General features: G+C 37.9%; 1 protein-coding gene across 7 annotated transcripts in view; it reads right to left on the bottom strand.

Annotated features, from left to right (window-relative positions):
• ZMYND8 (zinc finger MYND-type containing 8) overlaps positions 1 to 27,776 on the bottom strand; it is a 49,592-nt gene that overhangs the window by 13,128 nt on the left and 8,688 nt on the right. For 6 of the 7 annotated variants that reach the window (XR_005259485.1, XR_005259484.1, XM_038158480.1 and 3 more), the window contains exons 2-13: positions 26,024 to 26,094; positions 15,802 to 15,950; positions 11,172 to 11,390; positions 10,193 to 10,306; positions 9,323 to 9,415; positions 7,965 to 8,052; positions 7,262 to 7,317; positions 6,742 to 6,819; positions 5,585 to 5,700; positions 4,061 to 4,542; positions 3,581 to 3,721; positions 776 to 928 (exon numbers count right to left, since the gene is read on the bottom strand). Coding sequence is in view for 5 of the 7 variants with exons in the window: in XM_038158480.1 (XP_038014408.1) it covers positions 776 to 928; positions 3,581 to 3,721; positions 4,061 to 4,542; positions 5,585 to 5,700; positions 6,742 to 6,819; positions 7,262 to 7,317; positions 7,965 to 8,052; positions 9,323 to 9,415; positions 10,193 to 10,306; positions 11,172 to 11,390; positions 15,802 to 15,950; positions 26,024 to 26,094 (1,760 nt within the window). In the remaining 2 variants the exon portion in view is untranslated. The remainder of the gene's footprint in view (positions 1 to 775; positions 929 to 3,580; positions 3,722 to 4,060; positions 4,543 to 5,584; positions 5,701 to 6,741; positions 6,820 to 7,261; positions 7,318 to 7,964; positions 8,053 to 9,322; positions 9,416 to 10,192; positions 10,307 to 11,171; positions 11,391 to 15,801; positions 15,951 to 26,023; positions 26,095 to 27,776) is intronic. The other variant, XM_038158485.1, reaches the window with a different exon arrangement.

Here is a 27,776-nt window from a genome sequence, read left to right on the forward strand (position 1 = left end):
ACTCTTGTTTTAAAACACAGAATATTTATGGTTTTGAGACATAAACTTTAAGGAATTTAGAGATTTTAGAGGAGCTAAGATTTTAGTTAGAGATAAGCTTTATTGAAGTTAATTAAAATAAATGGGTAGGCCTTGATGAAGTTAAGAGTTAGTAGTTAACTAATAATTGATAGCTTGTCAACACAATGTTTGGTTAGCTGGGTTTATGAAGAATATAGAAACTGACAAATAGCTTTTAGGAACATAAGACAATCATGGGCCTCCTCTGTTCTGAAACCAGTTGAAGACAGGGAATGGGAGTTCTCCCAAGGGTTCATTTGTCATATTTGCATTGAAAAAGGTAGAAAGGTCAGAACAAGGAAGACTTCATTTACTTGCTCATTTTGGGACCCCTCCCTATGAAAGAGACCACCGACCCATTTCAAGGAACACTCTACGCATGCTTAATAGCTTTTGAACTAATTACCATACGAAGCAGGGAATGGGATGTACCAAAGTTATGAATATGTGTTTGTATTTTGGGTATTCAATACCTGTATAGATAAAAGGGCTCTGTAATCACCTGTAAATTGTGGTGTGTATTTGGGAGCTATCCCTCACGCTGCCCGGCGCCGCAATAAACACACACTGTCTAACTTTAACTGTTAGAGAGTTTTTATCCGTCACAGTTGGATATCGGTACTAGATCAATATCCATTATTTTTTTTAATAAATCAGTTTTACTATCCAAAAACTTATTTGACCTCCAATTTGAGTGTTCTTGAGGGGCACTCACCCAGTTGTGCTTTACAGCTCTCGATGGTCTTGTCCAGGTTGAGCTGGAACCTGCTGCGGATCTGGCGCTTGGGGGAGATGAGCTGCACGGGGGTGCTCTGCTGCTGCACCGACTCGCTCAGCTCCTTCAGATCCATCTCGGCCTTGCTGCGATCTGCAACAACAAACCCCAACTCAGAAACAGACTTTACACAAAGAACCGAGATGGCTATCCAGATAAAACACGTTTCACCAAAGAGCAATGCAGGCAATCTGGAAGATACTGCACTTTTTTTTTGTAATTGTGGGGTAAATAGTAACTCTAAAATGACTTTACTGCAAAAAATGGATTCTTCCTCTCTTCACACACAAAACACATGCATCAGTTATGGAGACATTTTCTCCCTCAATGTGAATTTATCAAGAAATCCTCATTCAGGTTTGTAAAGTTGTCTGACAGCACCTCTACTAAACTACTGCTGTTTTTTACTACTAAGAGTACTACCTTCACAGAGAAAATTAAATAGAAATAAAATCTTTATAATAGTATAAGATGCACAAAATCTTTATAATATTATAGGACACATAAAATTTTTATAGTCATCATTTAAAATCCAAAAGTTAGGTCATGAGAATTCATATAAAAATGTGGATTATTTCACTGGATAAATTAGTAAATTCAAGATAGAATAACACACTTTTCAGTATATGTCAGCAAAATCTTGAGTTTTCATCTACATGTATAGAATTTTCACTCTGAAATGCACACATCTGTCTGCAAAGAATACACACTACAGTGCTAAGGGTAAAACTATATTAGCAACTAATTTTCCCACTACAGAGGCTGTATTTGTATAGGACAGTCCTATCCTTTCTTTACTCTTTGCTAGGAGTGCTGACATTCCATCAGTGCTCAGGGCACTGAACCAGATGGAGTTAAGTTGGGAAAGAGAAAGGATCCATGAAGAAGGGGGGAAAAAAAAGGAAGATAATTATGTTTGGCCAATTTAACTCCTTCAACTGGCTCGTGGTAGGATCAGAAGAGCCAATGGCATAAGCTGAGAAAAACCAGAGGCCAGAGGAGGCAAAAGGTAACACTGGCACAACGTGCATTTGTGCTTAATGTTCAAGTTTCATTCCAGAGCAGTTAAATATGACACGGTGTTGCCTTATTTTACACTCTCTCTCTCTCTCTCTCTATATATATATATATTTACAAAACATTTTCTGTTGAGGTACAACTTAGAGAAAAGGGAAATAAATACAAAGGCCTGAACCAATGATTCCTCTAACCAGACATTCTTTGTAAGTTTGAATTTCATATCAAGGTACATTCTTATTGTTTCTTGCCTCTGTAGTCCAAGGGCAGGTCCTATACTATCAGAGACACATTTTTCTTCCCCCCAAATCCCTGTATATCTTGCTCATTCACACCTCCATTTTTCAAATTTGCAAGTCTGCCAGTAGCAACAGATGGTTCATTTCTGTTATTTTTCCTTCCTTTTTGCTGAATTGCAGACCACAGAATCCTCCTAGCACTCCTCTGAAGATACAAAGTGTCTTTGTTTTCTGGACTCTCGCTTTTGTTTTTGCAGAGAGAAACTCTGTTCACATCATGTATTACAATGAGACACAATGAGTTATACTGGAAAAATTCTAATATCCACAGAAGAACACATCTGGCACAGTGACACTATCAAATGAAGAAGGGTTGTTCACTCTCATCACCAAAAAGTATATCTAATAAAAGAAATTCCCCTAAACCTGAAAAAACCCCAGATATTCTACTTGAGAGGGTACAAGCACTTCTTTTATGGTATTACTCATGGACCATCACATCAGATTTTCCAATCTATGCTATTTATTCAGTGTTCCAGCTGATGTCTCCCATCTGTGGCTCAAACAACTGCATCACTATATATTTCTTAATGTTTTTCCAAATGCATTGTCACCTCAGATGAGCTGACAAGTAGCTGCAGTGCAGCAGAAGAAATTAATTCTACAATTATGTCCACACATATGACCCACTAAAAAAGAGACTTGCGAGCTTGTACCCAGAATCAGAATACCTGTGAGGCACTGAAGACATGAATTCATTATTTGAACTTCAGCCTTCCTGAAGTATCTGGCTAACACCAAGGGGGCAAATTCCTGGTTCTCTGTGTAATATCATGTGGAGGCAAAAAGCACCCAGAACTCAATCAGAACGCTCACACAACAAAGCATGACTGAGGAAACTGATTTACATGTTTGGCTTGCAGAGCTGTTTTACCAACTTAGTACTTACCTACTCCATCTTTCAAAATTCCACAATCCCAAAATTTACTTCTAGGGAGTTTCAAGACTTCAAGAATTCTGCTAATTCCTTTCATCCATCTATCTCCCTAGAGAGGGATGGTCAGTGAGGAGGTGATGTGAAGGCAGCAAGAGAGAAGCCCTAGTAAATCCTAAATCCTAAAGATCACAAGAAAACCTTGCCAGCAATTCACTTGAGAGAGTGAGTGGTGAAGAGCAGCAATGTTCATGTAATTACAACCTTTAGAAACTTACCTACTGTTTAGACATGTTCATTTGAACAGTTCAGCTAAGGAAAAACTTATCCTTTAACTACTTCCTTTCATCAACAAGAAACAATAACAGAAACTTTCTTTTACGAGATAAAAAACCCAGTAAATCTGATAAAACAATAATTACACGTGTGCCTCATTTAAAGACCTTTGCTCATTTAAAGTCACATACAAGCACATTTGTTCATATTAGGCTGCACTGACACCACCATAATTTGTTCAGCTGTAAGAATATTAGGTTTTTAAATATCAGAACTAACCAAGGTTAAGATTCAGAATGCTTCCTGGCGTGGAAGTTCTTTCTTGCTTAGCAGAAATTGGCGTTGATGCTTGAGGAGAGAAAGGTTTGGGGCTGCCTGACAAGCTCCCTGATTGACCTGTTCTTGTTGGTGCTGGGGAAGCTGAAAAAGTACAAAATTAATAAAGACAGATTTAAAACCAGAACACCTACTCATGACAATTCTAATTTTTTTTGTATTTATTTCCACTTTCCATTCACTTTAATAGTTACAACTATTTCCTGCTACTTAAATTGAACAGGTTTAGTCATTTTTCAAGATTATTCATTCCTTCTCAAGGTGACAGAAAGAACTGTTCTTTCTTATCAGTGATACTGAAAGTTAAATGCATCTTTTTTTTTAATTTCTTCATAAACCAAGTCATAACACAGCCGGTCATTAAAAAGTACATGGAATAAAACTAGTCCATTTCCAAAGTCCTGTACCTCTTTTTTTTTTTACCTGTATTTTTCTCAATGAAGTCCATGGATTCTTCACTGGCACTAAAATGACTGGAAGTTGCTTTTTTCTCTGCATCCTGTTCAACATCAGAGCCAGTGTGAACTGATGAGTTTGTACTCATTGGTGACCGTGGCATATCTGTCAGTGAAATCCTGCGGCCTGTGCTACTGCCCAGCATGGACTTGCTCATCAGAATCTTGGGTGACGCTGTCATATCAAAATTCAGTTTGATTTTCTCTTGTTTGTCTGTCTTTGCAGTTCCAGCAGCTGGGTTTGCAGGGTCTAACAACATTTGGTATTGATTGTTGGGAGTATATGGTGTCCGGAAAGGTGCATAATTAAATACTCCAAATTTTCTACGAATGTTATCAACATAAACCTCCATTTCTTGCATTGCACTATTGAAGATGCTTTTAGTCTTTTTCACAGAAAAAGGAATTTCTTTAGACATGAGGTAGCAATTATTTATTGGAACCCAGGCCCTGTATATAAAACAGAAAAATAAAAGATAATATAACTACATTTCATACTGTGAATTGACATTGCCAGCTTTTATGCACATACTAATTTATTTTTGCCTTATCATAAAGATATGAATAGCTCAGATAATTCTAAACAACCATCATTACATTTTTTTAATATTTCAGTGCTCAGTTTTGGCAAGTAAGCAATTTGCATGCCTCGGATTATCCCTGGCTTATTTTACTTTACTCAGTAGCAATAAAACATGACTTAACACTGGTCAAATGAAAAAATATTCCTAATTGGAACAGTCTATGTAACTGCAAGACAACCATTGCTAAACGGTCTATCTGTCATAGCACAAAAATGTAAAAAGCAGGTAAGGAAATTAATACTTCACAAGCACCTTCTTAGAAACATTTTACACCCCAGGCCAGGTTGGCCAAATTCCTCAGTGCCAGGAAAAGTTCCATCAGCAAGTACTAGACAGATTTTATTTATCATGAAATGAAGCAGACCCTGAAACTGCCTGCCAAGACCCTAAGATAGCAGGAACTTTGACTTAATTATTCCATGGCCCTGTATAGTTGGGTTTTTTACAGCACACGTTGTTATAGATTTGTATTTCTAATTCACGACAAATTAAGTATTCATCATGGCTACGTCCATCTAAGCAGAAGATTCACAAGTACAGAAAACTCCCTTCAGAGCAAAACTGGCATTTTCAACACAGGTTATATTTCTGTATTTTTTAAACCTACAGGTGTGTACATATTCCTATAATGTTTAGACAACATAAATGACTTCACTGGTTTCTTCCACCTTTAAGAACTGCAGTTCTCCCCAGCATGACACCAGACACAGGAATTAAGCTGCACACTCACCAGATTATGTATGTATCTTAAAATCATGTAAGGAACTAAAACAGTGTTTGCTACACTGTTACACAGTTTTTGTTAGGGTCAAGGTTCTAAAGACAGGATCCCAAAACTTGCAAGCACACAAAATTACAACACTAATTTTTTCTGTACAGCCAAAGACATCCTTTTGTTCAACTCCCACCTGTCATGTTGACCAAAGAAACGGGCATCGACTTGCCCATCTTTATCCCTCAGTGCTTTAGCAGGCCAGAATGGAAAGCCTTTGAGTTTAGCCCAGACCAAAGGGTGGGGATTGCTCTAGAGGAAGAGGCAAAATGCACAGTAAGAAAATGTAAGCAGTACTAGCTTCAAATTTGATAAGAAACATGATTTTTTAAAAATTGTAGAGATTACTTAGATTCAATAAGGATCCAACATGCACAAGGCACTTGCCAAATACAAGATTCCATTTTACTATAAACATAATAAATCCTGAGAGGACAAAATGATAAAACTGTATTAAAAAAACTTGCTAAACATAAAACCTTACTCGTCTTGATTAAACTGCTCGTAATTGCACTTCTTTACTCATTTATTTGTTATTAGTGCCCTCCAAATATATAACATAACTTTAGTTAGGCTAGAGCCAATCTTTGAAATGCTGTAATTTTCACTTAGGCTTGTGTCTTGGCAGATCATAGGGCACTAAAAAGTCCTTGACTTAGGGTAAGCACTACTTAGCAACAACCAAAACATTAGTGTGTCATCAACATTATTCTCATCATCAAAAATACAGAACTGTTCCAGCTGCTAAGAAGAAAAGGAACTCTTAGTCCAGCTGAAACCAGGACAGTCCAAGGAAAGAACTTGATGGGTTACACACTTCTACTTGAGAATCTTAAGGTATCTTCCCAAATTCAGTTCAGTATTAAACAGAAAACAGACAACCTATCAATAGATCACGAAAGAAAAAGCAAGTCTCAACTGATGCACATCTGCAGAAAGAGATGTTCACATTTCAGAAATCCTCCAGGCACTGAGGGTACCACACGTAAGCACTGCTGGCACAAGGCAGTTACCCTATATTTTAGGACAGAGAACTTGTGAACTGGTTGCTGACAGCCTTTACAATTATTTCTGACTGGATCAATCCTTTTGTGAAAACCTGCAATCTTACAGCTAAGTAATTTGAGACAGTCTGACTCCACAAGGATGATATGCCAGCACAAGCTTCTTGGTAAACTACAGCAGCTTTCCTTGACTCAGCAACCACCACAGGTTTGAAACAAAGAGGGGTAACAGTCAAATGAGAACTGCTAGTTTAATGTAGCAGCTAGACCACCATAATTCTTAACTTACACAAGGCTCACAAAACCAATTCTCGCGTTTTTGGCAAGCAGCTAAATAACATTCCGGACATACTTCAATTTCATTCATCTGGAAAGAAAAAGCAAAGTTATTGGAGAGATTAAAGAGAGTCCAAAGTGTGGTCATTTGCATTTATTCAGAGGAAAGTCATATTGTTACAGTAAAAGAACCACAAAAAGGACATCTATGCATCAGAAGATGTTGGTCTCTTTTTCCAGCTCCAAATACTCATTAGCAAGACACGTGCCTTGGAGCAGAATCCACTTTCTCTTCTTCCCTCCCCACAAGTCTTAACTGTAAATAGTGAATATCCCAGTGAAAGACACATTGGCATTTGGCAAAAGCATTGCTATTCTGTAGGCCAAGGATAGACATACCTAAATATAAGGAAACCTACAAAAATTATAAATCTGCAATACACATCTTGGAAAATACATATTAAGTCACTCACAAATACATGACATAGAACACTAAACACACAGAACAATTAATTTAATTGGGGCACTCATACCTCATGCTCACAGATTTTGATGATGACTTTTGCTGTTTGTGTCAATTTGTGATTTCCTGAGGAAAAAATAAAATGCTTTAACCTAGAAAATTGTTATAGTAGAACTATGATAAAATCAACAGTTTTCAGATATAAAAGTCATCCATAAAAACAAAAGAGACGATCTAAAAATATATAAAAACATATGCATGAACTACATGCTTGCAAAAGCAGAACATCAGCACTTTCTTCTAAATGTAATATTTAATAATCTTTAAATGCTCCTTTTGTAGCCTGTTGCAGCCTTCCCACCACTGACACACTCTTTCAATGAGGGATTTGCTGTATGATCTTCTCAATTATGTCTCAATTAAGTGCTGTATGATGCAAAACATTAAAGCAATTCGGGGGCTGGAAATAAATGATGCAGATTGGATCAGGTCATTTAAGGCCCAAAGCATTCAATGATCCTATGAACCCAAACCATTCCATTATTCTACCTTATCTGAAATGTCTTCTCTAAGGTGGAATGAGTAAGTGACAGCACAGGTTGTATCTGGCCCTACAGTTTTATTTATTCCACTTGTTTAAAAAAATTGTTGTTTTTAGGCACTATGGTGATTAACAAGAAGGCATTTTCAGTGTACAAGTCTACAAATTGCTCCACGACTTTAACTATGTCAAGGTTTCATATCTGAGGCTGTAAGTACACATTAATACCTACCCCCATTGTAAATAATGCAGTTGTGCAAAATCCATTTGGCATCAGCCAAAAATGCTTCAGTGCAACCGTACATTTTCTTTTTAACATTCTGTGAAGAAGAAATTAAGAATGTAACAGGAAACAGAAATCAGTAAAAAATGACAGCTTCTTCCTGAATGTTGTGTGCTATCAGTTATACAATAAATAAAACTGACCCCTGGAGGTGTTCGAGGCCAGGCTGGACAGAGCTCTGAGCAACCTGGTCCTGTGGAAGGTGTCCTTGTTCACAGCAGGGGGCTGGAATGAGATGAGCTTTAAAGGCTCTTCCAACCCAAACCAATCTGTGATTCCATTATATTTATTTACTGCAGACTTATGATTTTAAATGCTTAAGAATCTCTCAAAATCAAGGTGCCTTTTGACTGCCCTGAAAATGTATGAACTGTCTAAATTAAATCTAAATAGCGAATTATTTAGATCAAAACCTCAAACATTTAAAAAAAATGTTTCCTAACAGTGTTAGAAACACAATGTTTCTGCAGAAAAGTCTTTGGTTTCTTCTACTGATGTATTATCACTCCACAGTTGAATTTTTACAAGACACGGAAAAAATACTGGTCACAGTACATTAGACAGTATGTATGATATTAAGAGTCTACCTAGTGGGTAAAGCAATTTGATTAAATAAAATTAGTCCCGTGGTTTTGTTACCATTCTTTATACCATAAGGACACCAGCCTCCTCTGTAAGAACACAGAGAATGAAAAGTTGTCTCTTCACCAGGTCTTGACAGAACAAAGCTCTGCAATGCTTCACTCTTCATTAAGCAATGGAGAATTTCTTCATTAAATGTACTTTCAAATTACTCAAGAACTGAGAATTCAGGTTTCATTATCCACCTCTTGACTGTTTCTTTTTTCTTCTACACCTCAGGTGCAGTGAAGATTACAGTATTTGTTGAATGATCAATAAAATGAGTCAGGAATGACCCCAGGATATACATCAAATGGTCCCTAATTAATGAACCAATGATCCATAATGATCAAATGGAACATAATGATCAAATTAAAATCCTGCTTTAAGAAGTCCCTCCTGGAGATCATTCATGGAATCAGATTAATTTAATAGAAGGAAGTCAGCAGTGTAAGCTTGTCTTTTTTACACTATTCTTTCCTGAGCATTCGTTACTGGCTCAGACAAAACAGTTAACATATGACTGGTTTAAGGCTGCAAATTAACTCATTTTCATAATAAATAAGAAACCACCCCACCCATCAAAATGATTTCAAAAACCTCTCTCCCCCTGCCATCAAACATTTTAGAAATGTTACAGATGGCAATCAAACTCAAGGACCTTTGTCAGCTAGCTTCATACAAACCTTCTCTAATGTACAAAGGTCCATTGGATGAAAGATATATTCTGCATAATCTGGGTGTTGATCCAGTGAAACTGGCTTTTGAAATGGCTCTGTCTGTTAGGGGAAAAAATAACCACACTGGTTACTAATACTGAACAGTTTCATCAATGACACAACACTCATTTTCTGTGTTATCAGACAAAATTCTTCAAAGGTAATTATAGAATATTGTGAGGTAATAAATTAATAGTAGAACAACAGGAACTAAAGGGTCTCATTTAGCTGATTTTTCATATGCTGGACATGATGAACTGCAAAAATCACAAAAGCTGGGGGATTTGTAAAAGGTACTGATGTGATTTACAACACACAATGGCACATGTTTTAGACACATTGAAGGAATTTCCTCAGCATTTTAAAAGTGCGTGATATAACCAACTTTTGTAGTAAGAACACCTGCTAATAACAGATAAAAGCTACATTTTCACCACATATAATCAATAATGCAACAGTGTCAGTGGCTAGGGCTCTCCATATAAATATATTGGGAAGAGATCATGTCTCCACATTCCCCTTTTATGTCTGTCATTGTCCACTTTCAGAGAGTGAGAAACCACCACCTTCCACTGGAAAACCACACTGTACTTTCATTACAGCTACTGAAAATACATCCAGAAGTTACATCACAAAACTACATTTTAAATGCACTCCAAAGCAGTCTGTACAACCTAAACTAACCTGTCTGTGCTAGACAGGTAGCAGATAGAACAGAAGCTGTCACAAACAATCTGATAAACTAAACATTCATCACCCACTAAAGGAAGCAAACCCCAGATTATGACGAACAGTGATCCAAGTATTTAAAGAAGAAAACAACAAAAATGTCCTTACCCCTGGCTGTTTCATTTTCTGTAGTGCAAACTTCAGTAGATATGATAGCTGTTCGATGGTGAGCATTGTCATTGCTTTACTCTGTGTTTCTATGCATTCTGCAACTGTGATTTTCTAAAAGTTCAGATAAAAAAACACTTTGTCAGCAAACATTTCTAGATCAATACTTCTCCACTGACACATTCTAGCAGTCAAATGAAATATAATAGCTGTTCTATAAGAAACAAAACATTTCTGATAATGTAATTTAAGTACTTAAGATGCCTCTTTTTACCTGGATTTTGGCCTGTGTGTGTTATCAAAAAAGAAGAAAAAAGGAAAAAGGGAAAAGAGCAGAAAATTATCCAGCATCTTCAAGATCACACAAAGTGAATATGTGAATACATAAAATTTCCAAATACAATATGGGTTCAGACAATGTGATAGAGTGAGAAGGTCACCTGGGCTCTAATAAAATAAGTGATCAGAGGAAAACATGCCATAAGCCAATTTGCTTTCATTACAGATATTTGGATGCTAAGTATTCTCTCCCCAGAAATCACTCGAGAGCAATGATTAAATTCTTCCACAGTAACAAAATACCCACTTGTTTATGTAGACCCTACAGTGCATTTTTTTCTGCACTGTTGAAAAGCTAATCAGCCCACAAAAAGAAGCACAAGTTAAACTAGTGAAAACGTCAGGATGATTTCAGAATTACTGGTGCCTGATGAAGAGATCACTCTTTGAAATGGTGCTTCTCTAGAGCTGGAGACACAAAGAAAGTTGGAGACTCGTGGTAAGAAGGCAAACACAAGGCAGGTAACACACAGAGAAAAAGTGGTGAAGCACAGCCATGGATGCCTCCTCTTCTGCACAAGTTTTTCTGGTACCTTGACCAAGAGGCAACAGGAATAAACCAGAAACACTTCAGAACACAAAAAAAGCTGTGTTAAATCTCAGAACCAAGAAAGAAATCCACTCCTTATATCAAACTAACCTCACATTCTGGGCAAAACCAATCCCCCTCTGGTTCGGCTGTCAGTTTCAGACACTTAGCATGATAAACCCGAGGGCAGAGTTCACAGCAGAGGACTTGGCCTTCCCGATGACAAACCCAGCAATAGAAATCATTCCGTCCATCCTGTGGTACAACATCAACAGGGTCTGTGGTGAGTGGCTGCTTCATATAGTAAAACGGACCATGTCTTAGTTCTGACTGAAATGTAGGCAAGAAAAACAGGTTTGGTTTCAAAACAAATTTGCATTTTTTCAAATCATAATAGTCATAATATATAAGCAAACAGCAATTTACAGAGTTTGATTAACATTTATGCAAGCACAGTATCTTAGTCATTGCACAAAATCATTCATAAAGAAGTTTACTGCTTATTCAGATGCTGAATGACAATCTGCACTCAAGACCAGAAATAAATTTTTTGTGGCAAGTGAGGGCATTGAGTGCAAGACATGCAATCCAATAAGAGCCAGCAAACATTTTCAGCTTCAAGAAAGAAGTTTTGCTATAGAAACTATTAGGCCCTCTAAACTCAGAATTTCATGGGGCCGTGCAAGCTAAATACTGAGATATTTAGTGGTGGCTAAACCTGGGACAACTGAAGAGGTTAGTCCTGAAACAAGGAGTTGAAAACCATGCAAATCTGTGCTAGTTTGCAGCAGTTTATAGTTTTGAAGCAAGCCAATACTGATTTTGATTAACAAGGCAAACTGTAGAGAAGGATGACAAAGGAGCAAATTCACATCTGAGCAGCCACTTCCACTACAGGAGAGATTTCATTCACCACCTAAATGCATATCACAATTTGAGACTCACATCTGTACTGGTTTGCCTGCACTAGAAAACAGTATGAACTTTGTAACCTGCATGAACTGGTCTTTGCCTTGAGCCTGACAGCTCAAAGATGACACAGCTGACTCCAAAATACAAGAAGTGAAGAGCCTGGGATGGCTTAAATGGGTCCAGAGATACCCAAATTTGTTATATCATCTCTGAAGAACTGCTAACATGGAAAACTACTTTCTCTTTATTAATGACAAGGGAACTCATAGTCTCTGTTTGATATTCATTATAGGGGTGGTTGGCTGAGGAGGGAAACCGCCTTGAGATTTTAGACAGCTCATTTAATGTGACTTTTTTGTTTAATGTAAAACCACTTGCTTGTGACTTCACTTGTAATTACCCAAACACTTGTAGTCTGAAGAACCATTTTGGTTTTTTCTCAGGTCATTCTGCAAGTGTCCTACACCATTTACAAATCTGCAACTTCTGAGACCCTCAAGCTGTCACACACCCATGTGATTCACAGGACAGGGCAACCAAACATGTGTTCTGTACCTTCGAGGCATCCTGAACAAAATCAGTCACACAGGGCTAAATTCCCCAGAAATAAATTCCCCAGTCACATAACTAAACTCCCCAGAAAGCAGCAGCATGCCACTTTGACCATGGTATTTCTAGATACCTAAAGTTTCAAAGGAGGAGGTCTAATTATCTACAGGAATAAGGGATCTTCAAGGTGGAAGCAACAACCTACCAGAAGATGTTGTATCTCAAAAAAACCCCAGATTATCTAACATCCATATAATATTTTAGGCAAAGAAAGGATGTTATCCATAAACACTGTTCCACCTAAAATTTCACATGATTTTGTGCCAGTTTTGGTGGTTTTCATTTTCTATTCTACACATGACAAAGCCCAGAGACACTTTGTTCCCACCACAGAAATGGGCAAAGTGTTACTTCTGTACTTTCTACACATAACATGACAAGAATTTCAGAAGGATGGTGCTACGAGACCTTGTGGAATAAGTGGGGCAAAATAAGGATTTCAGTCCATTTCAAACTAATTACTACAACAAGCATTCAAACAAAAAAACCAGAGTGAGGAAGGGAAAGTTGTAATTTCCAGTGCAGAAACGTGTTTTGTTTGCAGCTAAGTGCACCACAGCTGTGAGGCCATCTCAGTCTTGCATACATGGACAGGCAGCTGTGGGGCACTTCCTCCACTGCAGATAAAGGAAATCACCAGAAGAATTTAATATATATTCTGACTTTGAAGTGGATATAAGCAGTATATCCACACTAACTTGGTAAGATTCAAAGATTCTACTTTAAGACAAACATAAAACCTGTGAAACTTCCACAGAAATCATAACATCCAAACTGAAGAGAAGTCAATTTTTGCTGGCAAATGAGATTAATTCGGTTTCTGTTCAAGGATGCTTTTATCATTTAGACATCTATCACCTTATTTTGCCTAGGCCAAGTTTAAGAAACAAAACAAAAAAGGGTTTAGAGACTCAACAGAGACCCAAAGAACAGAACTAGAAGACTGAAAATGAATGAGTCAACTGCATCAAGGGACCTTTTCACTTGTCCTAGTCAGAGTAATATGTTTTAAGAGTTAAAATTTTAACAGTTATTAAAGTTCAAGTTCAACTGGGTGGTAGCTTGTTTTAAAGGTTTTACTGAAGTTATTAAGACCTGTAGAATGACAAAGGAAACTTAAGAAAACAAACAACAGTACTGTAGTGCTGTTTTGGAAAGAAAAAGATCACTATTTATATTCAATTTAAATGAATATTGAAACTAGTAGTAAAACAAGCTGACAACTTCAATTACATTATAACTGTCCAATTAAGCTTTAGAAGTTCCTGATTTTTCACGTTAGTTACTTTCTACAATTCCTTAATTCTTTGTTTGATTTTCAGCACTTTAAATACTTGATGGCACCATTCTGAAGATCTGTTACTGCACCCACAACATGTAATACAAAGCTTCATGCAACTGTAATTTTAGTAATGGTATCTTGAAATGTTCAAGTACTATAAAGCACTTTGTAACGTAGAACATTAAGTTAGATGTTTTCAGGGAGGTTGTCATACCTCAAAACAGATTTATCAGTCAATCAGAACCACAGCTATCAGCTACATCATACTCAAACTCATCCTGAGAGCAAAACTAGAACCTGCATGCTCAGCTCACATCTGCTCAGCAGTGAAAGAATCTTTAAAAACAGCTCCTGCTACCACAGAGAGCAGAGTTTGAACCTATTTAGCCACGACAATCTTCAGGCATACCCACTTCAAATTTGACATGCAAGACAACATTAAATGAAAAGCAGCTTGTAAAAGCTAAACAGAACTAAACAGATGATATTTTCTTGCTAACTTGTAATAAGCACAGCAAAATAAGCAAGTCTGATAGGTTTTCTTCATTAGATACACAACTTTATTCTATCCTGCACAGGTCTGAGACACCTGGAAAACAGAAAAGTATTTACCAAGGGGAATTTATCAAGTTCAACAACTGCAACTGTGTTTTCACATATATTTTTAAATGCAGGAAGAAAAAGTGGAAATTAATACCCAAGGATTCAATTCCACTGTTTGCAAAATTATCTCTGCACTGCAGTTACAAGCTCAGACTTCAGAGGGGCAGTATCTGCCCAGAAAACATCCAAGATGTAAAGGAATAAACCCAGGCTGCAGTGAAGCTCAGCAAATGCCAAACTGACCCCAGTGCACCTCCACATGATACAGTTACATCTCCTGATTATCCTGAAATAAAATACAATTTATACTGAGTTTTAAGGTCTGATTTATTAACAGCTTTTGTTCCAGGACAACTGCAGTGAGTAGGAATTTCATTTTCTTTCTTCACCAATGCAATTGTACCAGGATAATGTGGATGCTCTCATGCCAGGAGAAAGTGCATTGAACACTCAGAACTTAATCCTGTGTTTATATGACGCTGGCAAGAAACCCCGTGACACAAAAATGCACTTTGAAAAATACACAGGAGTGTTATTAGTACATCAGGTGTGAAGTAATTTCAGTAAGGCTGAAGACTGCTTTCATGTAATCTACTCCAAGATGATACAGATGCTTTACAACGTTTGCTATTCAATACAATTCATATCATTCTATCATGTGCATCATACGATGAATCAGAAATTGTCAAGGTCTTGTGGAGTCAAGTTCTAAGAAGGACAACAAATGCTATTAATTCAGCATTCAGAAGACAGTAAAAATAAGGTTATAAGTGTAAAGACTGAAAAGTCAGTGTGACTCTTTGATTTGACTAGTTTGGTAGGAGAGTACTCTGCCTGGAAACTTTAAGGAAGGGGAGGAAATATACAGAGTACCAAGGTGGAGCTGACTAACAGGCAGTAGGAAAGGACTGCAAGCAGATGAGGAACTTCACTGACATTATGAGACCTTTTTTAATCTAGGTTATCACACTACTCAACATTTCCTGCTAATGATTTTAATTTAAAAAACAGCTATTGTTGGTTTTGTCGTTATAATTATTCATAGTAATTCGCTCCAAATTGCATTTATTGGTTATACATACATCTTATTACCTTTATGAAATCACTAAGCAGGACACAGGTGGTTTTTTTTTACAGATGTAAAACAATAATCAAAGAGCATTCAAATCAAAATTATAATACCAACTTCTACCCCCATTTCATTCAAAAATTAATATCCATTCCTTAAGAGTACAAAAATGGAGCTTCCTTGAAGAAGACTGAGCTTCTGATCAGCTATCTCCACGTCCTCTACTGCTTCATACTCTAGCATAATAAAACCATGGCTTCTCTTACCTGCTCTTTATTATTACTGTTTAATAGACCAGGCTTCTTTTTCTTTTTTATAGGACTTGTTGATGCATCTTGAGGTGAGTGGCCGTTGGAGGAATGTGGAGGGCTGGGAAATTTCCGTTTTTGTGCTGCGCGTTCAGCAGAGCCAGGATCTGTAACAGATACAAACAGTGTGGGTAAAGACTGCAAACTGATGAAAAATGTTCCAACAATGCTATGGCTTGGCATTCACACTCTTCAAAGATTTTTATTTCATCTTTTTAAAATAAGGGCATTTGCAACGTCATTCCCTCAGAACAAAATTTCAGTAATCCCTAAAGAATACTAAATGCTCAGCTCTATTAAAAATAACTTATTGCTATTTTTCAAAAGAAACAAGTACACAATCAGCTGCAAAGGACAGTCATAGAACAGTGATATGATTCTGACAAAATACAAGTGAAATTTCATCAGAGTTGGGTCAACAAGTTTAATTTTTCCTTAAGCTTTCAATGCATGCAACAAAACAAAACTATACAGAGAATCACAGGGATCAGAAAGCAACAATATCACAAAAGAAACAACTGAATCATCCCCCTAATATTTATCTGCACAGAAAAAAATTTAAAACTGCAGTGGTTTTGGCCACTTTCTACAAAATTGTATGAAAAATATAGTGCTATATGATGACTTCTGCTTGACCAAAAGCATGGTTAACATGTGTCAAGATAGTATTTAGGGAAACTATAAATAAATATGAAAAACACATGACAATATAGGTGGAGGGATATATAACTGAAAGAGAGAAAACAAATGTAGGAATGCTTGTCCATCCTGTGTTTTACTACCCTAGAATAGCTAAATGAGGCTAACAACATCTGGAATTTCAACAATTCTAGAAGTGTCTGTCACTGATTTTGTAATCACAGCAACTCCAGCAGACATATTACTGTCAGCTGTCTGAGAAACTCTTCTGTTGATATAAGCTATAAAATGCTGGCAAAATGTAGTAAACTGGTTTAAATAAACAAATACAAACCTGTCATGTTTTGAGCTTTGACACTAAAACCTGTGACTTTTTTCCCTTCCCACACACCCTTTCCCTTTTACACATACTGGCAGCATTTAGCACCAGTTATCTGCTGACACGCCTTGGCTGAAATCAATCAATACAATGTGTCTGAGGCCATTATTGTTCCTTGCTGTGTTTGGATTCAAGCAAATCTGCCTCCTGCTCCATTTAGCCCAAAATTTAGATTGATTTGACAATACAAAGAGCTGCTATGTCACCTATATGTGTGAAAAATACAAGGTCTGTTTCCTCCCCTCCTTAAGCAATTAGGACAATAAAAATGCCAACACAGTAGAAGTCTGCTGACAGCAAACTCAGAGGGTTTGTCAGTTTAGCTGATTATGCACAGAAGGTGGCAGAAGAACTCCTTGGGCTGGGATGTGCTTCACAAATCCCAAGGGAGCTGTGTTAATCCAGCTACCCTGGAAGAAACTGCAGCATCAGTGTCAGCTAAAGCAAAGCTCACAACTAAATCAAAATGATCAAACCTAAAACAAACAAGCTCTGAATGCTATTTTTTTTTCATGAAAGCAGAATGGAGCTTTTTCAGCACGGGAGCTGTTTGCATGCAGAGTGACCCACAAAAACCAGCATCATACCATGTCTTTTCTCATCTTCCCACCATCACATTAAGGTCTTTGTTTCTTTATTATAATTTGCAAACAATAACCTCAAAGGGGTCTCTAAACCCAAGTTTCTCACTATAAAATAAAAGCAAAGTAAAAGCAAATAAAGCCATCCCTGTAACTCCCTAAAGAGACTTGGGCTTTATTTCCAGACTGTACCTATGCAGGCACACCTTGAACCAGGAGGGGAAATGGACAGTAGAGTTTTCTGCTCTTTGCCTTTATTTCTTACTTCCAGGCACAAAACTGCCACCAGTGGAGCACACCAGTTTCCTTTCAGCTCTTCAGCCTCAGATTGTGAGGTTCACAAAGAAGCTGTGACACTGCACACTGTCTCTCATCTCTAAGTATGAAAATCACCAGTAAAGTTCCTACCCCCCCTTCATGTGATCCATTTCACTTTTAAATGTTATTTCTTTCCTAAACTAACTCATTCAGGGTCAGGAAAGTGTTAAACTGTTATTAGCTAAACCAGAACTGAATGACTATTCAGTCACAGCCAAATCCAAGTTACAATTCAGCAGAAAGGGTGCTGATTCAATACTAATCTTATTAAACGGTCACACAAACATGTATGTTTGGTTAAGTAATATCAAAAACTACTTAAAGTGATGTAATTTTCCTCCTTGGTTCAAGAAGCCTGAGTATACTGGGGATTTTCAAATCAACTAGTGGTGACTCATAGACAACGTACAAAAACTGACCTGAAATACACTTCCTTTTTTTTTCAGCTGGCAAGTTATTCAAATGCACAGAGGTTTTCTTGAGGCAATGTAACTGGAAAAATTAAGGAATAAACAGGAAAACAGCAATGCACAGGCATATTTTTTCAGATTTAGTTGTGCTAGTGGAATAGGCCAGACTCTTTAACTACCACAGTATGTTGCCAGTTTACCAAACTGAGGGACCTGATAATATGAATAATCTTTTAATTCAGTTCAAGTGACGACAGAATGGTAGCATCTTCTTAAATTGTTTGAGCTATAGCTTTCAATTCTAAGTATGGTAAAAAAGTGAATTTTGTGTGAATTTCTTTCAGTGGGAATACCCTGTTTAGCACAAACTGCTGCTTCTCCCTCCCTGGCTCTCCCAGCTGTGTGAGCAGAGTTCCTGTAGCTGAGTTGTGAGCCAGATCAAGAAACTGATCCCTGTTAAAATAGCCTGTAAGGAAGAAAGTTACTTTTTAATTTTGAATCATTTCCTTAGTGTAGGGTTACTTAAAAAAAAAAAAAAGTGAAACAAATCTGGGGGGAAAGAACAAAAGATAGCAAATTTAAGCTGTGCAGTAACTTGGTGACCATATCAGTTGCTTAAGGAGTGGATTCAAGTTTCTGCTCCAAAAGGGAACAGACAGAATTTCTGAGATCTCTTCTATGATAAGTAAATATTTTTCAAACAGTGTTTAACAAGCAACAATGGTCTCACCTTAGGAAGGATCTCACCATGCCAGCTGGTCACCACTTGCCTTGGGATTGTGCGATTTCCCTCCTCCTACTGAACTCCTGTCACACCCTGAGCACGTCACCCTCATCCAAACTCTTCACTGATAAACCAATTGTACTAAAAATATTAATTTTGCCAAGCAACCTTAGTCTGCTTATTTCTTGATTTTCTGTTTGATTTTGCTTTCTTAGCACCACTTTAAAAATGTGCTTCCAGCTCAAGTGAAAAAATAGACACCTGAAATAACTTTTGAAATTCTCATTAAAAGTTCCCTGGTTTTACATCACTAGGTTAGTATTAATTGGTCTGTGATGTTGTCAAGGTTGACAATAAGCACCCCTGAGTGCTCTTACAAATCATTCACTAGGGAGCAACAAGCTAACCTGAGCTTCACCTGAAGCTTAAATCTTTGTTTCTGTATGCCATCATGTGACTAAAGGATTAATAACTACTGCTCCCAGGGGATAGACTAAAGCATACTTAAACCCAAAGCAATTTCATTTCACACTTTATGACTGCTTTCTAAGTCCAACTTTATGTGATGGCAATGCACTTTGTAAGCAGATAACTACGGTAATGACTTACAATAGTTTAGCTTTAAAAAGTTACAAAAACAAACAAAAGTGTATTATTTATATCAGAGATCTTATCTTGCTGCAGCATATGGAACACAGACCACAACCAAATATTTTTATACTCTGTGTATTGCATAGTGCTGCACTGTAAACACTCCAGAGCAGAAATCCCTGACAACTGAGAAGTCTCGCTATTCTCAATAGAAGCAGGTGCCAGCTCAGAAAACCTGTAAAAGTAGGATGTTATTTTCTTTGCTTTTCCTGTGATATTTAAATGTAACTCTTCTTGAAAACAAGCACCATCAAGATGCCTTACTGTAACAGCACAGCACAAACTGCTCAGTACAACAGACTGACAGTGACACTCCCTTATGCCCTTCTTTCCATACTTCTTTTTTTGTTATTTTTTTCAATTTAAAAACTTAAGCTAAATGCAATCAAAGCAATTCCAGACTCAAACAGTGGTGAAATCATATCTACATAAATATTTCTAGGCACCTGTTGCATTTGGATTATTTTTGCTCCCAATAAAGCCTTAATGAGAGCTGAAACCCACACCTAAGTCAACGCTTCACAGCACCCTCCCACAAATGAAATTTGTTCCCTTTTACTTTCTCCAGTACTGTGGTTCACTCACCCAGAAAGCAAGATGGTTTGGAAGACTGATATGGCCTAAGTCAACAAAAACCTTAAAATTTAATTTCAGTTAAATCAGCAGAGCAACAAGTCCAAGAGTTGAAAGTACCAGTATAAGGGAAAAGAATGGAAATGTGACAGTGAAGGAGGGATGCTGGTGCGGCAGGGCCTTCTTACAGCTGTTTCTTAAATCCATCCAATTAATTCTTCATGCAACTGTTTTTAATAAATTTTTGGGTTTTTACATTTTATTGAATTTAATTCTTTGACTTGGTTCACCAAATGTTGGAAGATCTGTTTGTGCCATAATAAAAGGCAGAGCATGGCATTGGGAATTAAAGTTTAAGTGACACTTCTGCTGATTGTCTTACGTGGAACTGTTGGTTGTGTTTCTAGTTGGAAATGTGTAGCCCCATAACAAGCACGAAGAATTAATTGGATGGATTTAAGAAACAGCTACAGGGAGGCAGTCTGAAAGAAGGTACAAGAAAAGAAAGGTGACTGAAGATTGCTTAGGCTGTCATTACCCTGAAGAAATGTGTATCTATATCTTTAAAAGGAACAAGAAAAAACACCTAGACTGTCATGTCTCTTTACTCCTTCTCAAAATCTCCAAATGGCTGTACTTTAAATGGCATGGAGTGCAATCAATGAAGAAATCCGACAGAAAAGGTAGCATTACTAACTTGTCTCATTTGATAGAACAGGTTTCGATTAATAATTTAGACGAATTCCAGAACTGTGAAGCCTTCCAGTTAAATTTATTATCCTGAATGGTTGTTAAAAGATCTCTGATTTTTCAAATCCATTACCTGTAATACTTTAGCAAGGGCAAATATCTTAAAAGCCTAATAAAATCATGGATAAATCTGTTAGAGCTTACACTCAGCTTTGAGGAATTTTAATTTTCTGCCAGAGTTTTGAAACATGATGCAGTTGCAACCAACCACTAAAGCCCTGTTTACATTCCAGAAACTTCAACTGATGTAATTAACCCAATCCAGTTACTTTATGCAATAAATAACAGAGGTCAGCTGTGGTTGTGTAAATTCTGATGAACTCCTGCCACATTACAATTTTACACAAGTACAAAAAGACACTGTTAGTTGTTTCTTCACTGTAGGACTTTGGGAGATAAAGAAAAAGAAACACTTCCCAACAACTTGCAAGGTAAGAGCTGAAAGGCAAGGATAAGCTGGAGCCTGGCTGTGGGGGACTTGCTGTTCCAAGGCCCTCCTAAGGTGGGACTGCTGATAGCAAGGGCTCTGCGCTAGAGACAAAAGTCCAGGGCTGCACTTCTGTTCCCTGCAGGAGCCTCAGCTTCACACTGGAGTAAGAATCTCATCTCTGTGTGATTAAATACTTGGCATCACTACAAAGAAAGATGATAGAGATGTACTACTCTGAAACTGTTACAAAATGTATCATGCATTCTCAGAATTCTGTTTAATTAGTCATTTTTGTATTTATATTCATTGTATCTGAACACTTTACCACTGAGAGGAGCTCCTAAGACCAAAGCCTTTAACACAAACCTGAGAAAACCCTCAAACCTGTAAATATCAGAGTTCTCCCCATTAAGCAGTAGGGCCTCAGAACATGATTTTATGCCAAGCTAAGACCATCTAATGACCAGCTGTCCCTGCTGGGGCAAGGCTGCTCCCAGCAATGTCCAACATCTGCTCAACTCCCCAGTAATCCACTTCAGGGAAAAAAGCAGGTAGAAAACAACCTCTCCACCAAAGTCCTAAGAGCCAGCAGAGATGCAAAGGCAATGTAAGAGATGTATGACTGATGAGGGCAAGAAGAGAGTTAAAGAGCTCCTTTTGACTGGGCACTAAACAGGCAATGGTTCCAGTACCAGCTGAAATACATTAAAACCTACATGGAAGTCCATCTGCTACCACAGTTTGCTGCTGTTAGCAGCTAAGTTAAACTAGCAGAGAGGATTTAAAAAAATTCTTCCAGGTTTCATAGGAGGAAAACACCCAGTGGAGAGTTCATTCTGTCCAAAAAGAACAAGTACAAGCAAAGACAGAATTTGCACTGAAACCACAACCTGGAAATGCTTAGACATTTATCCAGAGACCTTGCAAGCCCCATCTTGAAAATTTAATAAACAAGGTTAAAAAGTAGTCCATAAGGCTGGAGCAGAAATATAGTAAGATGTTTCTGCTGGACATGTTAATATATCATATACAAAGGACAAAATGTAATCGTGTAATCCACAGCCTCTGTTCACTCCATTTTCTGGTTTTGCATTCCTTGGGTTTTGGACTCCTGTTTTTGGATTCTCTTTAAGCTGTCAATTCCCACTTCCAGTTCTCAGATGCCTTATGCTTTCTTGTTCTCATCAAGAGAGCAGTGTATTTTAAAACCTTGTCTTTAACAAGGCTGCACATGCACAGCTTATAAGCAGATCTAAATTATAATTGCTAGAGCAACTCTCCTCCTCCTTCCCACCTTACCAGCTATCTGTCCCCACAACTTTTTGGAGACAGGACCTTGTGTGTAACAGGAGGGTTAATCAGTTCATGATTCAGGCAAAATCTGGTAACTACAAAAAATTATCAATTTTCTGCTAGATCAGCTGCTTGACACAGCTGACTGTGCAACAGCAGAACATTACAGCCAGCAAAGGAGAAGGGTAGAGAAATGCAGCTGAACATGTAGGACTCCATAGCCCTGACTAGCTACAGACTTGCTTTAGCTACCACAATATAAAGTAAGAAGTGTCAGTGATGGCTTTCAGCTCTGCTTTCATTCCAGCCTAGCCCTTTCTAAATGCTTGCTAACAAAGCTCCACACTTCCTTCACCCAACTGGTGTATTCCTGCCTTCTCTCTTACACCACTTCTGGCAGTCCACCAAGCTGTTTCAGCACACTATGCTAGTAGAAAACTGTTCATGTTTTATGGTTCAGTTCATTTCCTGCCAGCTTAGGTATGGAAGGAAGTGGATAAAACTGCTGCACTGAGCAGTTTGACCAGCTCAGGCTGCTTTGAAACCACCACATTACCTAGACCAATTCAAAGGCTGTGCTCAGACCCATGTCACAGATTAAACAATGCATGGTTTAGTTTAGCTTAAACTGAACTGCAACTGAATTATAGCAATTAAACTGCTTATACCAAAACAAGAACATTCATGAGGAGGTCTGCATCAGGCTAATTGGTATTACAGCAATTAAATTTATTTCCCTACAACTTTCTTTAGACACAGCCTCAGATGAGCTGTACAAACCAGAGCTGGGCAAGCACATCTGCTGCTCAAGGTCAAGTCTGAAGTTGCACAGTGCCATGGATTGATCTCCTGCACGGGCTTCTCACACATCAAAAAAACCCAAACAAAGCACAAAGAGCTGTGTGCTCCCCACCAGATTTGCCTAGATAGGGTCAACTTCCTCATCTATATCCTTTCCAAAACACACAGAGCAAAACTCTGCACAAGCTAATTGCTGCAAGTGGAGACATTGCTGCCACCATCCCACCAGTTGAGAACTTTGCTGCACTTTTTCTGCCTTGCACAGAGCAGAATAACAGTTTTGAAATTCTGGTTTGTGACTTCTCTGCTGCAGAAATACTGAACTATCAGAGAAGCTTGTCTCAGTCCCAATAACAGGAGTACAGAAAGATTCATTATACCAGTCCTGCAATGTGGCCAGCTCTTGGAGATGACATTTATGATTCTTTTATTTTCTGTGAGAAACTGCATTTTCAACTATTATAAAGTTATATCACTAATTTACAGATTAGGTTGAGTATACAACAAAGAGAAATGGTTTACAGTTAAGTCTAAAGAGTTCTTTATATCTCATATTCTTCACTGGAAAAAAACAAGCCTGTAAGGGCTTGGGGTGGGTGGTTGTTATTCTCATCCTTGGAGTGCTGCTGGCAGGGGTTTTATCAACATGCATGTTAAATTTAACAAACTAACTAAAGCAAATCAGTATCTAGTTAAACAAATAACAATTCCCTTATTAATAAAGTGATTCAACACTTGCTAAGTTTTATCTGTACTATGGTGATACAGAAATGCCATTTACATCACTCCCACTGGTATTTCAAGCACTTGGAGAACATCTATGCATGGACCAGTGGCTTCCACACAAGGACAGCTTGGGTCAACCCAAGCCAGCACCGTGGTGAGACTGGCTTTGGCATCAGCTGGTTCAGGGAGTTGCAACAACAGTAAACAGTATGAAAACCTGAGTCTCTTTCTGTCAAGTTAAATCCCTCTGAACTGGCCACTTCTAAATGTTAAGAGCCCTGAGTGCAAGGGAAGCTGCAAGATCATGTGTGTGAGAAGGCTGGAACATGACAGACTGACCTTTTCAATAACCAGGATATTAAATCAGCTCATTGTCCTAAAAAGCTTCATCTGAACCCTACCAAACAAAAAGCAGAAAGTTTTCTGTGGGCTTAATTCACTGAAACAACATATCCTGAGGTCAGGGCAGCACTAGAACTAGCACGAGGAAATAGTAACTTTTTGTATGGCACATACACCTGTTTGTGGCTGATTAAAGCATCAGAACCAAAATGTAAACATCTACATAAGTAGATATCAGATTTTTAAGTGTCTTTTAGACATTACTTACATCAGAGTGACATAAGTAATGGCTTAGTTCAGTAAAGGCATCCAGAACTCTTATTGGTGCTAGAAAGTGGGCCAGTGTTTCTAAGGAGAAATGAAGATGAGCTTTCATAAGCAGCTAAATGTATCTAATAACCCCCGTTGTCTGTTATACCAAGTTCTTAGGTTATCAAACTCTTCCACAAACAAACTGGTCACTACAACAGTAGAAAAATGTTTCAGCTTTTAAGTTGGTTAGAAAGTTCAAGTGGCTGGGATGTGACAAGCACCACAAAGGAAGTAAGTGGCGGAGTGCAGAGCTGGGAGCTCACCCCAGTCAGTAGCAATCACTAAAGCAACAAAAACATTTACTTTCTGCTGGCTTAGAAAACTGAAATACAAAGAGAAGTAAATATTGAAAGCAGTCCAGTGGTGGAGACTGACGAACAAGATCAGAAGGAGAGAAGGGAGAAAAAGACAGGGAGAAGGGACAAAAGGAGCGGGTGTATCTCTTCTGAGGTGTCAGATCACATGTACTACCTCACCTAACCATACCATGAGAACTCAAACAGTAAATTTACCGTCTGTTAGTACAAATAAGACCTGAATCCAATTTTATAACCATGTCATCCAGCCATCCAAGCTTCCTCATTAAAAAACATGCAGATGATCTGTGCCATGACTTCAAGACAATCCCATCTGCACATTCAGAGTTAAGCAGACTTGTGATCCCTGCTGTAGGAATGTGAAGAGTCACTGGGTATGTGCCAGAACTTTAAAAGGATGGCAGTAAATATTGCTGCTGTTTTAGAGAAATGGCTTTCAGGTAAACTCAGCTGCAAAGTCAGTTGCAAATACAACAGGAGATGGACAGGAATGAATGTCCATGAAATACATACTGCTCAGAAGACTAATTTCTGTGGAAACAGAAATGCTACTGTGATTCTTTATTCTTAGAAAAAAAAAGAATTCATTACAGTAGGAAATACTACCTTAATAGTTTTGCTGCTACTACTTTCTCCTGTCTTGCCAATCTAGAAATATTACTTCAAAGGAAGCCATGATAAGTGATACAAGAGGTTGCTGTTTTTGGTAATTTAACCTCAGTTATTCATAAACCTGAAATAACGCTGAAATATTTGACTGTGTAGAGTCGATACACAATGAAAACCAAGGAAAAATTAAAACACTTCCTAACATACACTAGTCACTGTAAAAAATACAGTGAATCTTGAGTCTCCACTCAAGAGAAGCTTCATGGTAGATGGTACAGCTTCACTATCCTGGTTTACAAATAATTGTGTAATTCCTCTTACTCACCTTTGGATCGAGTGGAGATGTCCATCCCCTCCACCACCTCCTGCTCTGCCTTTATTTCCTCTTCAGCCAAGCTGCAGGATTCAAAAAGGTGAATTAGAATACTTTATGGACTTCATTAATCCCATGACTAACTCCTATCCGTTAAGTTCAACCCAACACTGTCAAACACAACTACATTAAAATTTCTGATGGAATGAAGGCTTGCTGTTTGCCAGAGCTACATTTGATACATTGATCAAACCACAGTGAGAAACAATCCAGGTACACACATATGCTGCAAGTTACCAAGCACAAAAATTACATTTTTGTACCAAAGACAGTCTTGTAACATGTAGTGAAGATTATGGCAATGTATGAACTGTGTGTGTGTGACAGACAAACAGGAATTCTGTTCCTTGCAGCTTCTAATCTCAGATAAACCATGGGACGGATGCCTGCCAACATTTAAATGCTCATCAGCATTCGTGAACAGATTAGCTGAAGTAACAGACTTAGCAACACAGAACAACTTGCAAAATAAGAAGGTAAAATGTAATTTTTAAAACAATAAAATAAATAATTTGAAGTATTTTGGAACTAGACTGTATAACAGAAAACTGAATATTTATAATTTATTGGCAATACAATTCCACCAATTATTAACAGTAAAGAGTAAACAGTATAGAGTTGTTACCATTCAATCCTACACAGTCAGTTTTCATTTGCTCCAGGCAGGATTAAATCATTACAAAGTACATCTGACTTTCTGATATTCTACTTGTGATATTCTAAAGTTATGCCATTCAAGAAAACAACTCAACCAATTTGGCTTGTTAAGTCACTTTAGGGAAAGAAGATGGAAGGGAGAGGAAAATGAACAGGAACGAACACAGAGGTACAGAGCAGTTCTGAAGATGTGACTACCCTAGATGAAAAGTAAAAGAAAGCACACTATGTTCAAGCAAATCCAAATTCAAAATGATGGACAAATGGGTTCTGGAGCTTCAGGCAGGTATTGCAGTGTCCACCAGAGCACAGCAGCCATGAGGGATGTAGATCCTCCCCTGTACAGGGACAATATACCCTTCAGGCTGTTAATGGAAGTTGTTGCTGACAGCAGTTTGCACTGATATGGCAGATTATGAATTTCTGCTGCTATGGAGTGGGCTGAGGTTCAGCCACCCCAGCTCCAGGGACAGGGCCAAGAGGGCAGCTGGAGACCTTTGCCTTAGCCACTGTGTATAAATCTGCCTGAGACATCTCATGAGAGCTCGGAAACAACAGTGAGGACTTGGTTACATTTACACCAGAGAAACTCTTCAGCCTGACAACCAGTTTATATCAGCCAGAGTTTTGCTACGGGTATAAGTTAAAAGAGATTCCTTAACAAAGTAAAACTTAACAGCGGAAGGAGTTTTTAGTTTGCTGTTTGACCAAAGCTGAGAAGTACCACAAATGCCAGAAATCATTATTCTTTGACATTTGGATATAGAAATAATTTATAAAATAAGCTCTTTAAAGTCACCAAACACTGAAGGGAAGTTCTATTCTACCAGCATCTACCTCCCAGCTCATGGACTACTCTGATCATTTCAGGAGCAAGTCAAGGCACCCATGTGACCAGAATTATGGTAAATGTGTAGCACAGTTGACTGTGACACAATGCTTCCCAGATTTATTTTGCATGGGCAGATTAAATGCACAACACAGCCAACCATACTACAATGCTCACACATTCACTATGCATGGGCAGATCAATTATTCTGCACATTTG

The sequence above is a fragment of the Motacilla alba genome, chromosome 20 (assembly GCF_015832195.1).
Source record: "Motacilla alba alba isolate MOTALB_02 chromosome 20, Motacilla_alba_V1.0_pri, whole genome shotgun sequence".
NCBI classification, from domain to species: Eukaryota; Metazoa; Chordata; class Aves; order Passeriformes; family Motacillidae; genus Motacilla; species Motacilla alba.